This window comes from Phycodurus eques, chromosome 15 (assembly GCF_024500275.1).
Source record: "Phycodurus eques isolate BA_2022a chromosome 15, UOR_Pequ_1.1, whole genome shotgun sequence".
NCBI lineage: Eukaryota > Metazoa > Chordata > Actinopteri > Syngnathiformes > Syngnathidae > Phycodurus > Phycodurus eques.
The window spans coordinates 10,849,222-10,866,799 of record NC_084539.1 but is presented as its reverse complement, the minus strand read 5'-3'; the positions used below and the strand labels follow the sequence as shown (position 1 = coordinate 10,866,799).

The following is a 17,578-nucleotide window of genomic DNA, read 5'->3' as shown; positions in this document are numbered from 1 at the left end:
AGATAGACGAGACAACGAGGAACACCTGGACAGGACATGAGTGGCTGGAGAGAGCTGATTGGTTGACACAAAGCAGACGAGAACAGGTGGACACAACAACTTAATGAGCACACGACAAACATGGAACACCGGAAAACATGGAACAAAACTAAACACAACCCAAGCCAAAACACAGACCATGACAGTACCCCCCCTCTAAAGGAACGGATCCCAGACGTTCCCCAAACAACAACCAAAAAGTCACCAACCCAGGGTGGGCGGAAGGGGGCCTGGAGGAGGGTACAGAGTCCACCCCTCAGGTCAGTCTGGTGGCCATCCAGGCCACCCAGGGTGAGGTGCTTGGCTGAGCGGTTCAGGAGGTCGTCCAGGACGCCAAGCACCAGGGTCTTTACAGGGCCATTCAGGTGGACGGCCACGGTGCCGAAGCCAATGGTAATGCAGGGGCCAGGCAGTAGGGTTGGGTGGCGGCCGCTGGACGAATGCCGCCAGAGCGAGGATGGGTGACGGCCGCTGGGCGAGCGCCGCCGGAGCGAGGACGGGTGGCGGCCGCTGGACGAGAGCCGCCGGAGCGAGGACGGGTGGCGGCCGCTGGACGAGCGCCGCCGGAGCGAGGACGGGTGGCGGCCGCTGGACGAGAGCCGCCGGAGCGGGGTCGGGTGGCGGCCGCTGGACGAGAGCCGCCGGAGCGGGGTCGGGTGGCGGCCGCTGGACGAGAGCCGCCGGAGCGGGGTCGGGTGGCGGCCGCTGGACGAGAGCCGCCGGAGCGGGGTCGGGTGGCGGCCGCTGGACGAGAGCCGCCGGAGCGGGGTCGGGTGGCGGCCGCTGGACGAGCGCCGCCGGAGCGGGGACGGGTGGCGGCCGCTGGACGAGCGCCGCCGGAGCGGGGACGGGTGGCGGCCGCTGGACGAGCGCCGCCGGAGCGGGGACGGGTGGCGGCCGCTGGACGAGCGCCGCCGGAGCGGGAACCTGGCGCAGCTGCCGAGGAGCAGGAACGGGAGCCTGCCGCAGCTGCCGAGGAGCAGGAACGGGAGCCTGCCGCAGCTGCCGAGGAGCAGGAACGGGAGCCTGCCGCAGCTGCCGAGGAGCAGGAACGGGAGCCTGCCGCAGCTGCCGAGGAGCAGGAACGGGAGCCTGCCGCAGCTGCCGAGGAGCAGGAACGGGGCCTGCAGTCGCTTCCTCAGCCTGCCGCCATTGAGGTTTGGGAGTAGAGGGTACGGGAGTGGAAGAGTGCACAAGGTCTCGGGAAGGTGAACTAGGAAAAATGGCTGGTACAGAACATGGTGGCTTGGGGGCAGGTTTGACTGGACGTGACTTAAGTGGAGCCGTGGAACAACGTGTGGGAACAGGTGAAAAATTAAGTGACTTGTGAACAGGGAAAAAACGAGGGGGCAAAATTTGACCTTTACTTGGGCGCCTCCGTTGGCCACCACGCGGCGGTCCCGGGTAGATGGCCAAACGGGTGCCCAAGAAAAGGTCCGAGGGAAAGGTTTTGGACTCACTGGGGTTGGAAATGGGGAGACGTGACAAAAACTGACGAGGACGGGATAAACTAGGGAAGGAACCAGAAAAATCTAAGTCTGTGTCAGAGTCAGAATCAGACAGAAGGTTAACTAAATCGGGGCCATCTTCACAATCAGAAAAATCAGAATCTAAAGAAACATGTGGATGTAAAATAGTAGGGCATGGTGAATAACTAGGACAAGTGGGGGGACCCGATGAAAAGGACAGAAAAGACTGAACGATTGGGCTTACTGGAGGAGGGTAGGTATGGATGGCAGGCTGAGGACGGTGGGAGGCAGTTTGGTGGTGTCCAGGGTGACGCCATCTTCTTCCCGCTGGGTCCTGTTCTGGTCGGTTCATTCTGTCACGTACGTGGTTAAGGCGAGGGCGAGTAACGCAAGGTGAGAACATGGTGGACCCAATTGCAGGGAAGCAGGGAGGCAAGGCAGGAGTGCGGGAGTCTCAAAATAATATTTAATCTTAGAAAAGGGAAAACTGAACAAAGTCCCACAACAGATACCACTCAAATCAAAGTAGCAAAGAAACACTCGAATATCTAAAACTGGAAACAAACTATGACCTGTGAGTAAGACGTGGAATAGAAACGGAAAATGACACCTGACAATGACATACCACAATGACAAAGACAACTGACGACTATGACATGGCAGAGACATGTGACAACGACAATGAACCGACAAGAACTGAAAGAAACCAGGGAACTAAATACAAACAGATAGACGAGACAACGAGGAACACCTGGACAGGACATGAGTGGCTGGAGAGAGCTGATTGGTTGACACAAAGCAGACGAGAACAGGTGGACACAACAACTTAATGAGCACACGACAAACATGGAACACCGGAAAACATGGAACAAAACTAAACACAACCCAAGCCAAAACACAGACCATGACAAAATGTGTGTGAACAAGATGCACCAGACGAGCTGAAAGTATACCCGTGAAACTCAACGGCACCTTTTTTGTCAACTCAAGGTCACACGGGCTAAAGTGCTCAAACATGTGTACCTTCTCTTCAAACATGAGCCCTTGTGGCCCGTGTCTCCGCCGGCAAATATGTTGCTTTTGCCTGCTTCTGGAGGGTACAGCTGTAAAGATAAGTAATGTGCTCATGTTATTGAATGTGCCTCCGACCATACTGGATGTGGTGTTCTGCTTTTAACCTTTACTCCTCTTTGGATACACTCTGTTAGTTCTTACTACTTTGGGGCTTGCTGCTTTTTACTTGGCTTTGCTGATCAGCTATTACCGTTTAGTAGCAACAAGGTTATTTTTAATAGGTGGCAATAACATGACATTGACTGTTTCATTTAAGTACAGTGCCTTTTTATAGGGCACTCGTTGAGATACAGTATACCAGTCATACCTGTATATGACTTATTATTATATATATTATATGCCGACAACTTTTTCACAATACAGTGGAACCAAATCTGCCCTATCACACTGGTTGACTTGTTGTAATTCCAGGCTCAAACTATCACTGTTGTAAAACATTTTTAACTGTCATACAAGTATACAGAGAAGTTCACTACTCTATGATCAAATAAAATAAAGTGAAACTGCTCACCCTTTGTAGACAGCAGAGAAAGGGAACAGGAAGGTGTTTGCAGAGTGATTCTGTGTGGAAGGAGTAAATTCAGTGAGTTGAAATCTGAAATCATCCTGTCGTGCATTAGGATGGTTTCAACTTCAAGATTGGTTTGACTTATGAAGGGAGTCTCTCCAGAAAATGTTGAAGTACAATTTGTACAAATACTTGTTGTCTTTTCGGCATTCCACTGTATTATTGTATTTATTTTGGGCTTGGCTGGGGGAAATGGCATCGTTTTACTGCTTTGTGAGGCATCTGTTGTCTTAAAGGAGACATATTAAGCATTTTATTCCAATTTTAAAACAGTCCCAAGGTGTCTTAATAACGTTTTGTCCAAATACCTCACACTTTACACACATTATTTCTTCTTGCTGAAATCAGCTCATTTTTGCCTTATGCAAATGAGCTACTGTATGGCCTGACCTGAATAGTCTACTACTTTCTTCTTCTTGCGGCAACCTGAGCCAGAGTGAGGGGCAAAAGCCCACCCTAGCCCCTGGGTTCACACGCTCCACAGTTTCACTGTAAGTCCATTTCTGAATAAATTGAGACAATATCATTATTTCAATGTACATATACAGTAGTTATTGTGATATTTTTGTTAGGGGTGTGCTGTGAGATTTTTCTAATGCCAAATATGTGGTTGGAAAACACTGCTATAAGGGACTGCCATGATACTATAGTCACAACCTATTTAGGTGTATTTCATGATAAACATTTCTAATTATCTTGTTGTTTTGCTGATTTGAATTATGTTTCTGCGATTACATGATAGATATAATGGCTCCTTACTTGATAAACGGTTGAAGATATTTTCATGTGCAGCCTATGTATGATTCTTATTTCCTTCCTTTTCAGAAATCCATATTCAGCCAGCTGCATTGAAGTCTCTTTATTAACGTGTAATGTTAGTGAGCAAGGGGGAAAGAAGTGATTCGAAGCTAATGCTGCGTCTTCTCCGCCTTGTCCCAGACTCAGAACATCATGTATGACATGGTGTCGGACTTGAACGAGCGAGGAGAAGACATGGAGAAGAGGATCGCAATGCTGGAAACAAAGCTGGAGACTCTGCTGAGCAACCTGCAGGCTCTGCCCACGCTCATCAGCCAGGTGATCAGCCAGCAGCACAGGGACTTCCTGGAGGTGCAGCTGCAGCCTTACGACAAACACAGCCCCGAACGCTCGCAGTCGGCGTCGCGGCAGCGGTCGTTGTCCATGGCGCCCACCTCTTCCGAGAGCAGCTAGGGTCCGAAGGGAAAGCCTCCATTGAAGACTTTTGCCATCATATGGCTAAGTTGCATTTATCTTAAAGCCTTATGGCTTCAATAAGTATTATCCAAATTCTGATGACAGAATCCAAGCTAGTGGGTAACTACATGCAGTTTATTTTTTTGTTTTTGCTTCCTATTACCTCAGTGTTGGCATCACTCTTCCCTCAGTAAAGGCCTGTCAGCGGGTGGGAAACTACTGCACTAAAATAGTGCTTCTCACTGGAAACTGACAGTGATATTGGGGGAAAGGTTTGAGCTGGGTGGACTGAAGTGACAGCTGAAGGCAAATACAAACAAATATCATCTTTTAGGTTAGAAACAGCTTCAACATCAGTGCCCTGTAGAACAATACTGTGCAGAGGTCTCGTGATGCCCGGGGACAACTTCTTGATTGTATGCTCCCCCAAAGTATCAGGCCTAGTACAGTAAACCCCTGCAAAAATTCACCTTGTTGCAGATATTTGGGGGAACCTACCCTTAGTTGTTCACAGAAAAAGTCCACTATTTGCCAAAGCCATGTCTAAGGAAGGCGGCACGGTGACCGACTGGTTAGCACATCTCCCTCACAGTTCTGAGGACCAGGGTTCAAATTCCGGCCCCGCCTGTGTGAAGTTTGCATGTTCTCCCCGTACCTGCGTGGGTTTTCTCCGGGTACTCCGGTTTCCTCCCACATCCCAACAACATGCATGGGAGGTTGACTGAAGACTCTAAATTGCCCGTAGGTATGAATGTGAGTGTGAATTGTTGTTTGCGACTGGCTGGCAACCAGTTCAGGGTGTACCCCGCCTCTCACCCAAAGATAGCTGGGATAGCATCCAGCACGCCCGCGACCTTTGTGAGGATAAGCAGTACAAAAATTGGATGGATGGGTGGATGTCTAAAGAACATTGCTTTTGTACCATCTGGTGGGCTCCTGGTGCCAAGCAACCATGTTGAACTGAGGGGAGGAGCTTCATTTATTTTGACCACAGTCTTGCCTAATCGAAAAAAAGGGAATGGCTGCTATCTTGTGGCATCTATGGGCAATTACACACCTTTTTCTGTGGGCAGGAATTGCAGATTGTCTATCGTCCTCTAAGAATGGTGGTTCACTGGACTTGGAAAAAATTATCAGAAAGGAAGACATTCTGAATATTTAAACACAGATAAAACATGAAAGGAACACATTATTCGATCTAAATATCAATTAAGCAAATGTATTGTTTCCCCCCCCCCCCAAGTGATACCTCCTCCTGTCAGAAAACACTTCAACTATTTTTACACACTTTACCTCAGCTGGAAGAAATAATTTTTCAACGCTCTTAATGATGAAAGCCAGACTGGTCAGGTGCTCATGTGACATTGAAAGACGTGAGATATGTTTTTATTATTTTCAGTTTTGAAAATGACCTTTCATAACGTATGAATGAAAAAAGAATGAAATATGTTTTATCTGTCGGCAGCAGGGCTTGCCGTCTAATAAGTTGATAGACTTGATAGTTGAGGTTTAAAGTACCTCCGATGCTGTAATTTGGGTTGTGTGGCATGTCCTTAAAATACTCCCACGATATTCCAGAGTATAACTACATGTATTTAGTGCATAGTGTCTAAGGTAAACATATTACAAAAATATTCAGTGTATATAGTGTAATAATGACAATATACACTATACACTATATGCACTGAAATATTGCGATAATATTTTAAAGACCAACCTTCCAGCCCAAATTACAGCAGTCGCATTAATCTAGCTCTGTTAAACAACCATACTAGGGCTTTTTTAAATGTATTATTATATTTATTAGTACTTCAATTTGATTGACCGGGTAACCACAAATACAGAGTAAAGCCTGAAGGGGGCACATCAGAGTGGTTACCAGCAAATAAGCAAAAGACTGCCATGATGGCTTACACGATCACAACACGATCCCGAACCCTCTTGCAGATGCAGAAACCATATTGTCTGTCTTTGCTTCCTTCGTATTATCATTATTTTGTGCAATTGGCTTGCACATTAGCGGTATCTGTATTTGAATATTAGCATGTTAGCATAACATAAATTTGTCATTAAATATCACCAAAAGACCCAGTAGAGGTAGTTGATTGCTATTCAAGAGCTATGCTAGAGCGATTCACTGATAAGACTCACGAGGTAAAAGAACCAACATGGATGCAGAAAAAGTTATTTTTGGGAAGGGGCGCACAATACTTTATAATTAGGTGGGGTACGCGTATCAAAGGCGAGGTACACACAGTGACAATCGGGACAAATTTGAGCATTTTCGCTCAGTTGAGATCTACAGTAAGTCAGCAAAGGCCTGACTCTCAGATGTCTGAAAGATTATGTTGATAAAATATGCGTTGGTGTCTATTGTGTTACGAATGATTTTTCCCAATCTGCTTGGAGAAAAGTCAGTCAACCATCATGTTATTAACAATGGCAAATCAACAGAAAGTTAGCTCGACCTGAAGGTCACGCTGTTTCCGTACACAAATGAAGGAACAACTGGTTGTGTTGAACATGAGCTTCAAGTCGCTTCCGCTATCTTTCTCTTCCACATCACAACCTGGTAGTTAGTAGCTCTGCCCAACTCGGTGTTGAACACAGACGCAGTGGCGTTTTTGGGGGGGCGTGTTCATTATGTGCAGCAGTACAGGCCTGCATTGCGAGGGTGGTGGCAACGTGCCCCCAAAATTATATATTTTTTAAAATGCTACATGAAATGGTTTTCTGTTGTGTAGTGCCGTGTCAATCATTTGCGTTTGTATGGGGAATTTGCGCCCCGTTGTGGAGTCGCCCTCTGTGGAATAGATGCAGAGCGGGGTGGAGAAATCATACAAGGATATCATAGAAGAATTTGCATCAAGGAAGGCTAGTAGGAAAGACTTTTGAAAGAATTTAACAACCTAAGCCTTGACATAAAAGAAAGCAAGCACACTTAGAAACAAAGCCAAAATGATTGCAATAAGGTTCCCTTGAGTTTTTTATTTTGATTTTTGCAGTAAAATAGTTTTTTTGTTTGTTTGTTTTTTATTCTGAATGTCCCTTTCCTTATTTGCTGGTGCTGTATTTTTATTTGTTCATAGTTCAACAAGAATAAGGTCCACTCCAGTGTGTGTGTATGTGTTGGTTAGGGGTGGTAGCGCCAAAGCGGGGTCCTGCACAGGGTGCCATTAAAGCTAGGGACGCCACTGCAAGTAATGATTTGAGACCCGAAATAATGACGAGGTTTAACATTTGAGCTGGTCGGCCACGGCCGTTTTTAGTGGTAGAGGGAGGAAAAATAACTCTTAACACACACTACAAGCTAAACACTGAGAATAAGGTTTTAGAGACAACCGACAGATGGGCCAAAAGAGAGGAAAAGTGCTAGAAATTTGGCCTGGTTTTTAGTATGCGTGTACCTCGTCTTAGTAAAACTCCTCCAGTCAAAGTGAATGCATCAAAGTCGGTAACTGCACTTACTTTTCATAATCAATGCACTTCAATATAAGACTGATGTTTGATGACGTATTCTAATGAAGAAGATTTTGAGTTATGCCAAGGGTGGACGAATGGGGACAAACCCCCTATTTGTGTTACACAAGCTGACGTTACATATCTATACAGTACAGATGTCACAAACTCAGTAATAATGAATTTTGTCTTGTCTTGCTGTGTTTCACTTCCTATTGCTCCTCCTTCCTTCGTGTGCTCCTCGTGCTCAGCTGGACAACAACTGATGCTGACGAACTCGCTGAATACCGTATCTACCTTATAGAAAAGTACTATTTTTGTATATTTTGATGAGGACAAGCACACCTCCTACAGTGTAATAATGAACAGCAACAGGGATCTGGGCACCCAGATTCAGCATATCAAGCATGTGGTGTTAAACTCATCAGAATGGAGTGGAGATATATAATGTTAAATAAAATATGCGAGGTTCTTTACAGAATGTAATTATGGACATGTTTTTTTCTCAAATATATCATTGAAATTGCATTTATTTTTACAGGAAATTGTTCGACTGAGGTGTATTCAAGAACAGAAATGATAAATGTGGCTGAAAACTGATTTGTGATGTGTCTCATTTTGATTTCAATCCATACAGCACTCATCCTCTCTAAGCATACAGTATTTCCTCAAATAATGGGAATAATAGAAGCCGGACCTCCAGTTTTCATCTGCTGGACATCTAGACTGTCACATAGCCGTAGATAAATAATGTTTATTATAAAGAAATTGTAATACAAACTTTAATATATATTATATCAATATGTGTGTATTTTTCAATACAATGGTTTAGTATAAGTGTAGTGTACGTTCATCTGACTTTGATGTAGGCAGTGTGTGTTCAGGTCCCACTTAGTAACAGTGTGACTGGTTGTCTGTCTTTATGTGCTCTGTAATTGACTGGTGACCAGTCCAGAGTGCAGTTTGTGTTTCACCTCAAGTCAGCTGGGATAGGCTCCAGCCCCCCGTGACCCTCAGCAGTATAAGTGGTATCGAAAATGGATGGATGGATAAATGATTGAATGAAATATAATACACTGTAAATTAAAAGTGGGTCGCAACTTTGCAACAATAGGAAAATGCGGGTCCCAGAGTGATAACAATACAAAACCACTGGATTATACTATACACAAACAAAAAAAATTACAATATTTAACTCCTCTGATGCATACTTCTTTGTGTAAAAATATGCAATGAAAAAAAGGCATGGAAGTTACAAAATTATATATATAATACAATATACTAGATTTCTCTGTCATTGTTACACAAAATTTGCATCCTGAATTGACGTTTTAGTCCTCTAAAGAAAAACTAAACGTATGGACATTTATTTATACATTTCGTCCTATGAGTCAAACTTGGCCAAAGACTGGGGGGGGGGGGGGTGGAACTACTGAATTCTCGCGAGATTACGTGACAGGAAGTGCACGTTGACGCCTGCGTGGAACGGTAGCAGTGTGCGAGCCGCACGATTTTTTGTATTTTTATTTTTTCCAAACTTTAGACACGTCTGTGTGTCATTTGCTTAACGGTAACGCAAGGCTGTGACACGAAGTTCAGCCATCATGAGCATACTTGCCAAAATAGCAGAGATTGAAAATGAGGTAAGAGCGTGGGAGCAAAAGTGGCGCTCGCGTAATGATTCACGTCACGTTGTAGCTAACGGCTAGCGTGGAGCGCGAGCAGAAATTAGCTGCGGTCACACAAGATGGGCCTTCTAATACACTACGCCGCTCTTTACGGGCAGCCGTTTTCCCAATTTTTTGCCCACATGGAAGTTGTATCATTATTATTAAGCTCAACAGTATCTCCGAGTTATTGCTGTCGTCGTTGTCAAATCGTGACGTGTGCCCTTTTTCTGGGTTCAGAACCGAATTTTAATCCACGTCTAACCCTGTCTCACCACAAAATAACCAAGCATCCGTTATTCGCTGAAATTCTATCTAATAGAAAAATATTGCTTTGATGCCATCTTGGTGCCAAGGATGTCGCCCTGTCAAATATAAAAGTAGTGCTTTGCCGCGCGTAACACTTGCTTATATGACTAAACACTAATCTAGAAGAATGAATGCATTTTAATAGCTCATGTTCGATGTATTCAGTGAAAGTAGCAGCCACCACTAACGGTTCTCTGAGATCAAGTTCACAACTGAAAGGTCACAAAAATAATCTGCGAGTGGAAAATCGCGAATATGCAGCGCAAACACTTCATATTGTACAAACACTTATGTAATATCCTCCGGTTTTTCATCTCTATAGGGCTGATATAAATTGGAATGCGGTGTAGGCAATCACAAACCTACACCAACGGCGTCGTAAAAGTATGCAATATAATATAGTTTAAAATGGAGATAAATAAAATAAAAAATAATACCACCCCAAATAATGTGTGTAGTTGATGAAAATATCGATTGAATATATTCATTGTGTTAATTCGAAGACCCAGTCTTTATATATATATATATATATATATATATATATATATGAATGTCTGGAATTTTTCATTTATGGTAAATCTAGTGCTTGTTTCACAGCTGTCAGGCAAAGGAGCCCTAACGGGGGTCTCACCTCCGTTGTTGCTTTACTTTTTTTGTTGCAGATGGCCAGGACGCAGAGGAACAAGGCCACCGCTCACCACTTGGGTCTGCTCAAAGCTCGTTTGGCCAAGCTAAGGAGGGAGCTCATCACGCCAAAAGGAGGCAGCGGTGGCGGCACGGGAGAAGGTCACTCTCACTGACTTTTTACAGTTTATAATCACATATAATTGTTTAAAGTAAGGACAGGATTTTGACAAATGTCATTGATTGGTGTTTGAGGGAAGTGAATGGCTAAAATTAGCGACATGACAGAACACAGAGTGACAAATTGGCATACTTGTATTCCAACATTTAATTTGAATTAAATCAAATTTCTAGCTAAAGAAAAAAGCAGAAAGCCGTTACAAAAATACAGTCAAAATTAAATCTCTTCATATTCAAAGACACAATTAAGTAACTGTTACATTACTGGATATTGAGGAATGCGAGCATGTCAGTAAAGCAGGTCCAATTCTAAGGACAAGCTAACGATGCCTTCCAGGGGACTCTCACTTGTTTCCATTTGCTTTCCACTAGTCTGTATTGCACACTAAAGAGGGCCTTGGTTTATACACAGTCCTGACATGAGGTTTTTAGTTCATGCAGTAGGCTGCTCAGTAGCATAAGAATACATGGTGACGTGGCACAAGAAGGCACACTCAGTTAATATTGGACTTACTTTTTTCATTTGATTTTTTATATTTATGTCATAGAACTGTTTATTTATACAAATATTTACTGGAATTATTACTTTACTACTGCGTTAGCATAGGTTAGTGTTCGATTAGGGCATCTGACGTTTGTACAAATTGAAAATGTAGCTTTCATAGGAACTGAATGGAACCAAGGACCACCGGTAGTGTGAGATTAGACGGAAAACTTTATTTCTTGGTTCATAATGTCCCTGAACCAAAGCAAGTATTATTTATTTCCCCTTCAGATTTTAGCGGCAGCTCATTTAGGCAGGAAAGTAGTTGGGCCTTGTCATCCTCTGGTGGTTGCTGCCAACTGGTGAAATCCATTCATGCCTCAATTTCTGCAAGTTGTAGCAACTACACAACAAAACCTTTTTGATATGAACATTAAATGTATCCAATGTAACAACATTGATGTGTCCAGTCACTCTGTGTGATGTCATGTCGCTTTTTTTTTCTAGGTTTTGATGTCGCAAAAACTGGCGACGCCCGTGTTGGCTTTGTGGGTTTTCCCTCAGTGGGTAAGTCGACATTGCTGAGCAACCTGGCGGGGGTCTACTCTGAGGTTGCCGCCTACGAGTTCACCACCCTCACAACGGTACCTGGAGTCATTCGCTACAAAGGAGCAAAAATCCAGGTACATGAAACATAAAAAAAGGTAAAACTGCTAAGCAGCTACAGACAGTTTTAAGTGTGTGATTTTATGTTGAGTTTGTTGCCATGTTACCTTACAGCTTTTGGATCTCCCTGGAATCATTGAAGGGGCCAAAGATGGCAAAGGCAGAGGCAGACAAGTTATTGCAGGTAACACCAAAAAACACCAACTGATTTGCACAGTCAGTCTTTCAGATAAATAAAGCTCTGCAAATGATGTGACATTATGGCAGTGCTGCAGTGTACCCCACTAGGAAATAGCCCTGGTAGTCTTCAGTTCACAACGGTCCTAACATACAAAGTTTTTAAGTTACAAACGTGCAGTGAGTTACTTGAATGTCATCATGCGGCACGAGAAGGCTTGCTCAGTTACTGCTGTACTTAGTTTTTCATTCAGTATTTTTGTATTCATATCCCAGAAGTGTTTTTCTTACAAATATTTACTGTTTTCATGTTTTGCAATAAATGATTATTTTTTTAATGTTTACCACATATACGACGCTACAACACTTGATTTCTATCTCCCACACTCTGTGTTCTCTAGTGGCTCGAACTTGCAACCTCATCTTGATAGTGCTAGATGTGCTGAAGCCTCTTTTGCACAAGAGGCTAATAGAACACGAGCTGGAGGGCTTTGGGATCCGACTGAACAAGCACCCGCCCAACATCGGCTTCAAGAAGAAGGACAAAGGCGGCATCAACTTTACAGCCACTGTGTGTGTCCTTTTAGTTGTATTAGTGGACAGTTGCGTTGATTTTGCGTGTTTATTTTCTTCTCCACAGTATTGTACGGTATTAGTTTGTTGTCCTGTGTAAAGCATGGTGTGTCTGTTGTGCTCTGCAGTGTGCACAAAGCGAGCTGGACGGCGACACGGTGAAGACCATCCTGTCCGAGTACAAGATCCACAACGCCGACATCACCCTCCGCAGCGATGCCACAGCGGATGACCTCATCGATGTGGTGGAGGGAAATCGGTGAGATGATGAGCCGTCACAGGCTTTCCTTTGTCGTTCTCCATGGGCGTGGCCACTCGGCAGACGTCCCGCTTCACTGATGCCGGCTCTGTGTGTTGGACGTGCTTCTAAACAGGAATCCTCTCTAATCTTTAAAAAGGGGGTGGGGAACACAGTCCACTGTGGGCCATATTGGAAATTTGAAAATGTTACTGTGTGGGTAAAAACAAATCTTTAATATTAAAAGCATTTGTGCATCGTGTGTGTGTGCGTGCGCGCGTGTGTGTGTGTGTGTGACACAGACCCTTTCCAAAAACGTTGAATATCATGGAAAGATTTATTTCCGTAATTCCATTCAAAAAGTTAAAGGGCCCACGATTTAAACGATTTCAAGTATTTATTTGTTTATTCCTACATAATTTGGGATTCCATTTTATAAAACCCACAGAATCGTGATTTCAAAAAATTAGAACACTTTGAAGAAATCAGCCCAAATTTTGCAGGCCGTAAATGTTTTAAACTGTGTGTCACACACTAATCATCTACTAAACTCAAAGCACCTGGATAGGTTTTCCCAGGTGTCATTAAATTGCTTCAGTTTGGTTCAATTGTCTCAGTTGGGTTCAATATGGGGAAGACCGCAGACTTGACAACTGGCCAGAAGACCATCATTGATACCCTCCATAGGATGGGTAAGCCACAAAAGTTCATAGCTCAGGAGGCTAGTGGTTCACAGAGTGCTGTGTCCAAGCATATCAATGGAAGGACAAAATGTGGCAGGAGATGATGCAAAAGCGATGACCGTGGGCTTCAGTGGATTGTCAAACAGAGAAGATTAAAGAATCTAGCAGAGATCCCGAAAGAGCGGAATAAGGTGGAAGTCACAGCTTCAAAAACCACCACATTCAGACGCATCCGGGAGATAGGCTACAACTGTCGGGTGAAGCCCCTTCTGAGCCTGAGCCAACGTAGGAAGCGTCTCAACTGGGCCAAGGAGAAGGACTGGACTGTTGGACTTTTCCGATGAAAGTGAAGTGTGCCTTTCATTTGGGAATCAAGGTCCAAGGATTTGGAGAAAGACTGGTGAAGAACCGAACCCAAGCTGCTTGAGGTCCAGTGTGAAATATCCACAGTCCGTCATGATTTGGGGTGCAATGTCCAGTGCAGATGTTGGTAAACTCCGCTTTCTTGAATCCAGTCAGTCTACCAGAATGTTTTAGAGGACTTGATGATTCCTTCTGCTGAGGATCTGTATGGAGATGCAGATTTAATCTTCCAGCAGGACCTGGCTCTTGCCCATACTGCCAGAAGCACCAAATCTTGGTGTGATGCCCATGCCATCACGGTGCTTGACTGGCCAGCCAACTCTCCAAATCTAAACCCCATTGAGAATCTATCAGGTATTATCAAAAGGAACATGAGGGTCACCAGAGCCAAAAACGAAGAAAATCTGTCAGCAAGCATCAAAGAAATCTGACCTTGCATAACTCTCAGGCAATGCCACGGGCTGATTGCCTCAATACCACGGCGCCTCCAGGCAGGGTTTAAAGCAAAGGGATGCCCAACCAAGTATTGAAGATTAACATATTGTTTTGAAAGTACCATATGTTGATTAATTTTATTGTGACCCTAATTTCTTTTTTTTTTTTTCAAAAATCTGAGAAGTAAATGGTGAAAACAAATAGCCGTTTATAATTGTTATGAGCATTTAGGGCTAAAATGGTGGGAGAATGTTTTTAAGCATTTGTGGCTAAAATTGGTTCCTCTTATAAATTGCATGTTTTCCATGGAATCTGCACGACTGTTTTGGTAGCTCCAATCATATTCTAAAGTCAGACCAAAACATTTTATTTTGTGTTTTACCTTGACATATTTATGTGACAAGTCATTCATATGCTTTGCCCATAGTGACAGCACTTTGTGCTCTCTACAGGGTGTACATCCCTTGCATTTACGTGCTTAACAAAATCGACCAGATCTCTATCGAGGAGCTTGACGTCATCTACAAGGTGCCGCACTGTGTGCCCATCTCGGCCCACCACCGCTGGAACTTCGATGACCTGCTGGAAAAGATGTGGGACTACCTCAAGCTCGTGCGCATGTAAGTTTGTACCCAAACCACTGTAGATCTTGTATTGTTTTTTTGTTTTTGTTTTTTTTAACCCACCCCCAACCCCCTTGTCCTGTCTTTCCTAACCTGAGGTGTGATGTGTTCACATGCGCAGCTACACTAAACCCAAAGGGCAGCTCCCGGACTACACTTCTCCCGTCGTCCTGCCCGACCAGCACACCGCCGTCGAGGACTTCTGCTTGAAGATTCACAAGAACCTCATCAAGGAATTCAAGTAGTAAGTACTGTAGCTCTCATTTCACATACGACACAGATGTGTTTAAAGAAAATAATTTTTAAAAAAATAGTCACTTTAAAGTGTGAGACAAAGATAGTGTTTTTTAGTGACACAGCTATTAATTTAGCCATTTTTATACAGGGTGTCACAAAAATTTTGACTTTTTGTTGTTGTTGTGTAAAACATTTCCAGTGTCTTAGTAACATTTCTGTTCCATAATTTTGTCAAAATATACCAAAGATCAAGAATTATATCACAAATTGATTATAAAATTGATACCTGTTTGAGTATGTTGTTGTTTTTTATACAAACCTCAATTCCAATGAAGTTGGGACATTGAGTAAAATGTCAAATAAAAACAGAATACAATGATTTGCAAATAATTTTTAACCTATATTCAATTAAATTCCCTACAAAGACAAGATATTTAATGTTCAAAATGACTTGGTGTTGTTTTTTTTGTGCAAATATTCACTCATTTTGAATTTTGTGTCTGCAACACATTCCAAAAAACATGGGAGAGGGTATGTTTACCATTGTTACATCACCTTTCCTTTTACAACACTCAATAAGCGTTTCTGAACTAGAGACACTAATTGTTGTTGTTAGTTTTTTTTGTTTTTTTTTTGGGTGCTTTAAAATGCATTACCCATTTTCAATTGGAGACAGGCCTGGATAGCTGGCAGACCAGTCTAGTACACATACTCTTTTACTACCATGCCTTGTTGTCGTAATATGTGCAGAATGTGGCTTGACCTTGTCTTGCTGAAATTAGCAGGGATGTAACTGTAAAAGACATTGCTTGGATGGAAGCACATGGTGCTCCAAAACCTGTATGCACCCTTTCAGCATTAATGATTCTTCACAGATGTTCAAGTTATCTATGCCATCTATCTAATTTTAGAGTTAAACTTACCAAATACCAGTGCAGTCCTACACATTACCACCACAATATTAACCGTTAAATACCTGCCTAAATCTTTAACATTGTATTTCATTATATGTGCATGTTCATGACAATAAAGGTGATTCTTCTTTTTCTTCTTATATACCTAATGAGTTTTCCAGTAAGGAAAATGTTTTCATTAAGGGTTTATTTAGATTAGAATTTTAGTGCATCGTTGACCACTGGCAATTACATGAAAAGGGCAGTATTTTGCAACAACTGAGCACAATTAGTACAATGGCAGTTTATTTAGATTTATCCATTTAGACTCACTCAAGAAAAAGTATTAAAGCTTAGTCCTCTATAAGATAAAGGCAGGAACTTGTCCCAAATCAACCACTAACCAGGAATCACAGTGCTCTAAAAGAGCCCATTTAACCAGTTACAGCCCTTGGCCTTTTTATGCACAGATACTGCAGAGACATAACTGCAGCCGTTTGGATCGGGGATCCATCTCCAAATGGGAGCGCCCGGGTCGTCAATCAGTCAATACATTAGTGCTGCCAAGCATTAGCGATCCTTCGGGGAGGCGGTGGGGGCAAAGCGGTGTCACACCACATTAGAGAGTGTCTTTTGTGTCACTGAAGGGTGTTGTTTGCTATCGCTTACCTTTGCTTCAATCCCGCTTGATTCGTGCAATGCTCCTTTTCAGCGCGCTCGTGTGGGGATCGTCTGTCAAACACAACCCTCAAAAGGTGGGCAAGGACCACGTGATGGAAGACGAGGATGTTATCCAGTTGGTGAAGAAGTAATACAGTAATTGGTCGAGGGGGACAAAAAAAAGATCACTCTCGCATCGTGTGCATGGCTCCAGTATCACAGGCAAACACAAGTCATCAGGGCATCTGTGTTATGTGCTCGTCACTATTATTTTAAAATGGATGACATGGATGTACATGTCACATGGAAATACTTCAACACCATGATTAGTTCATATTGAATATTGGTTAACGCTTGTATTGAAATGGAAACAAAATATAAAACAATAAAAATAAAAAGTCTAACAAGTGCAAGAAGTTGACTTATTTCTGTCTGCAGTATCAACCTAACACCTATTTTCCATCATAACCTGTCTACCTAACCTAGCTAGCTACCTTCAGTGGATAGTCTTCACCCTCCTGTTCAAATGTCAGGATTTTGTGATGATAAAAGAATGAAACCAATAAAAATCATTTAAGCTTTTTTCTACCATTAATGTGGCCTGTACAATGCAATGTGGGGGGGGGGGGAATTGTGATTGTGTGCACACCCTACAACTGTTGTGGCTGTGTTCAGAATTAACCAGTCACCTTCAAACTCATGTTAAACAGGAGTTAGCACACATCTCCCACCATTTGAAGTGCCTCTGATTGACGTCTATTGAATTTCAGATGTTCTAATAGGCTTTTCCTGCCTTTTATTTATTTATTTATTTTGCTTTCCATCAGAAGCCTGAAGGTTTTGCACTAACACTGACTTCTATTTGGAAATGTTCTTAATTACTTCCACTTTGACTAAAGCCCCAATTCCAGCTGAGGAACTCACAGCCCCAAAGCAGAATGC

General features: G+C 43.2%; 2 protein-coding genes across 2 annotated transcripts in view; both read left to right on the top strand.

The window, feature by feature from the left end:
- Window positions 1-4,362, top strand: part of kcnn2 (potassium calcium-activated channel subfamily N member 2) — a 37,608-nt gene extending 33,246 nt beyond the window's left edge. Inside the window, exon 8 of the mRNA XM_061698708.1 lies at window positions 4,090-4,362. Within this exon, the coding sequence (XP_061554692.1) occupies window positions 4,090-4,362 (273 nt within the window). The remainder of the gene's footprint in view (window positions 1-4,089) is intronic.
- Window positions 4,363-9,294: 4,932 nt separating this feature from the next.
- On the top strand, window positions 9,295-17,209 carry drg1 (developmentally regulated GTP binding protein 1). Its single transcript, XM_061699350.1, has 9 exons — window positions 9,295-9,467; window positions 10,463-10,586; window positions 11,596-11,771; window positions 11,869-11,938; window positions 12,333-12,502; window positions 12,633-12,763; window positions 14,676-14,843; window positions 14,968-15,090; window positions 16,689-17,209. Exons 1-9 carry the CDS (start codon window positions 9,429-9,431, stop codon window positions 16,786-16,788), a joined length of 1,101 nt encoding a protein of 366 aa, XP_061555334.1. The 5' UTR covers window positions 9,295-9,428; the 3' UTR covers window positions 16,789-17,209.
- Window positions 17,210-17,578: the final 369 nt, after the last annotated feature.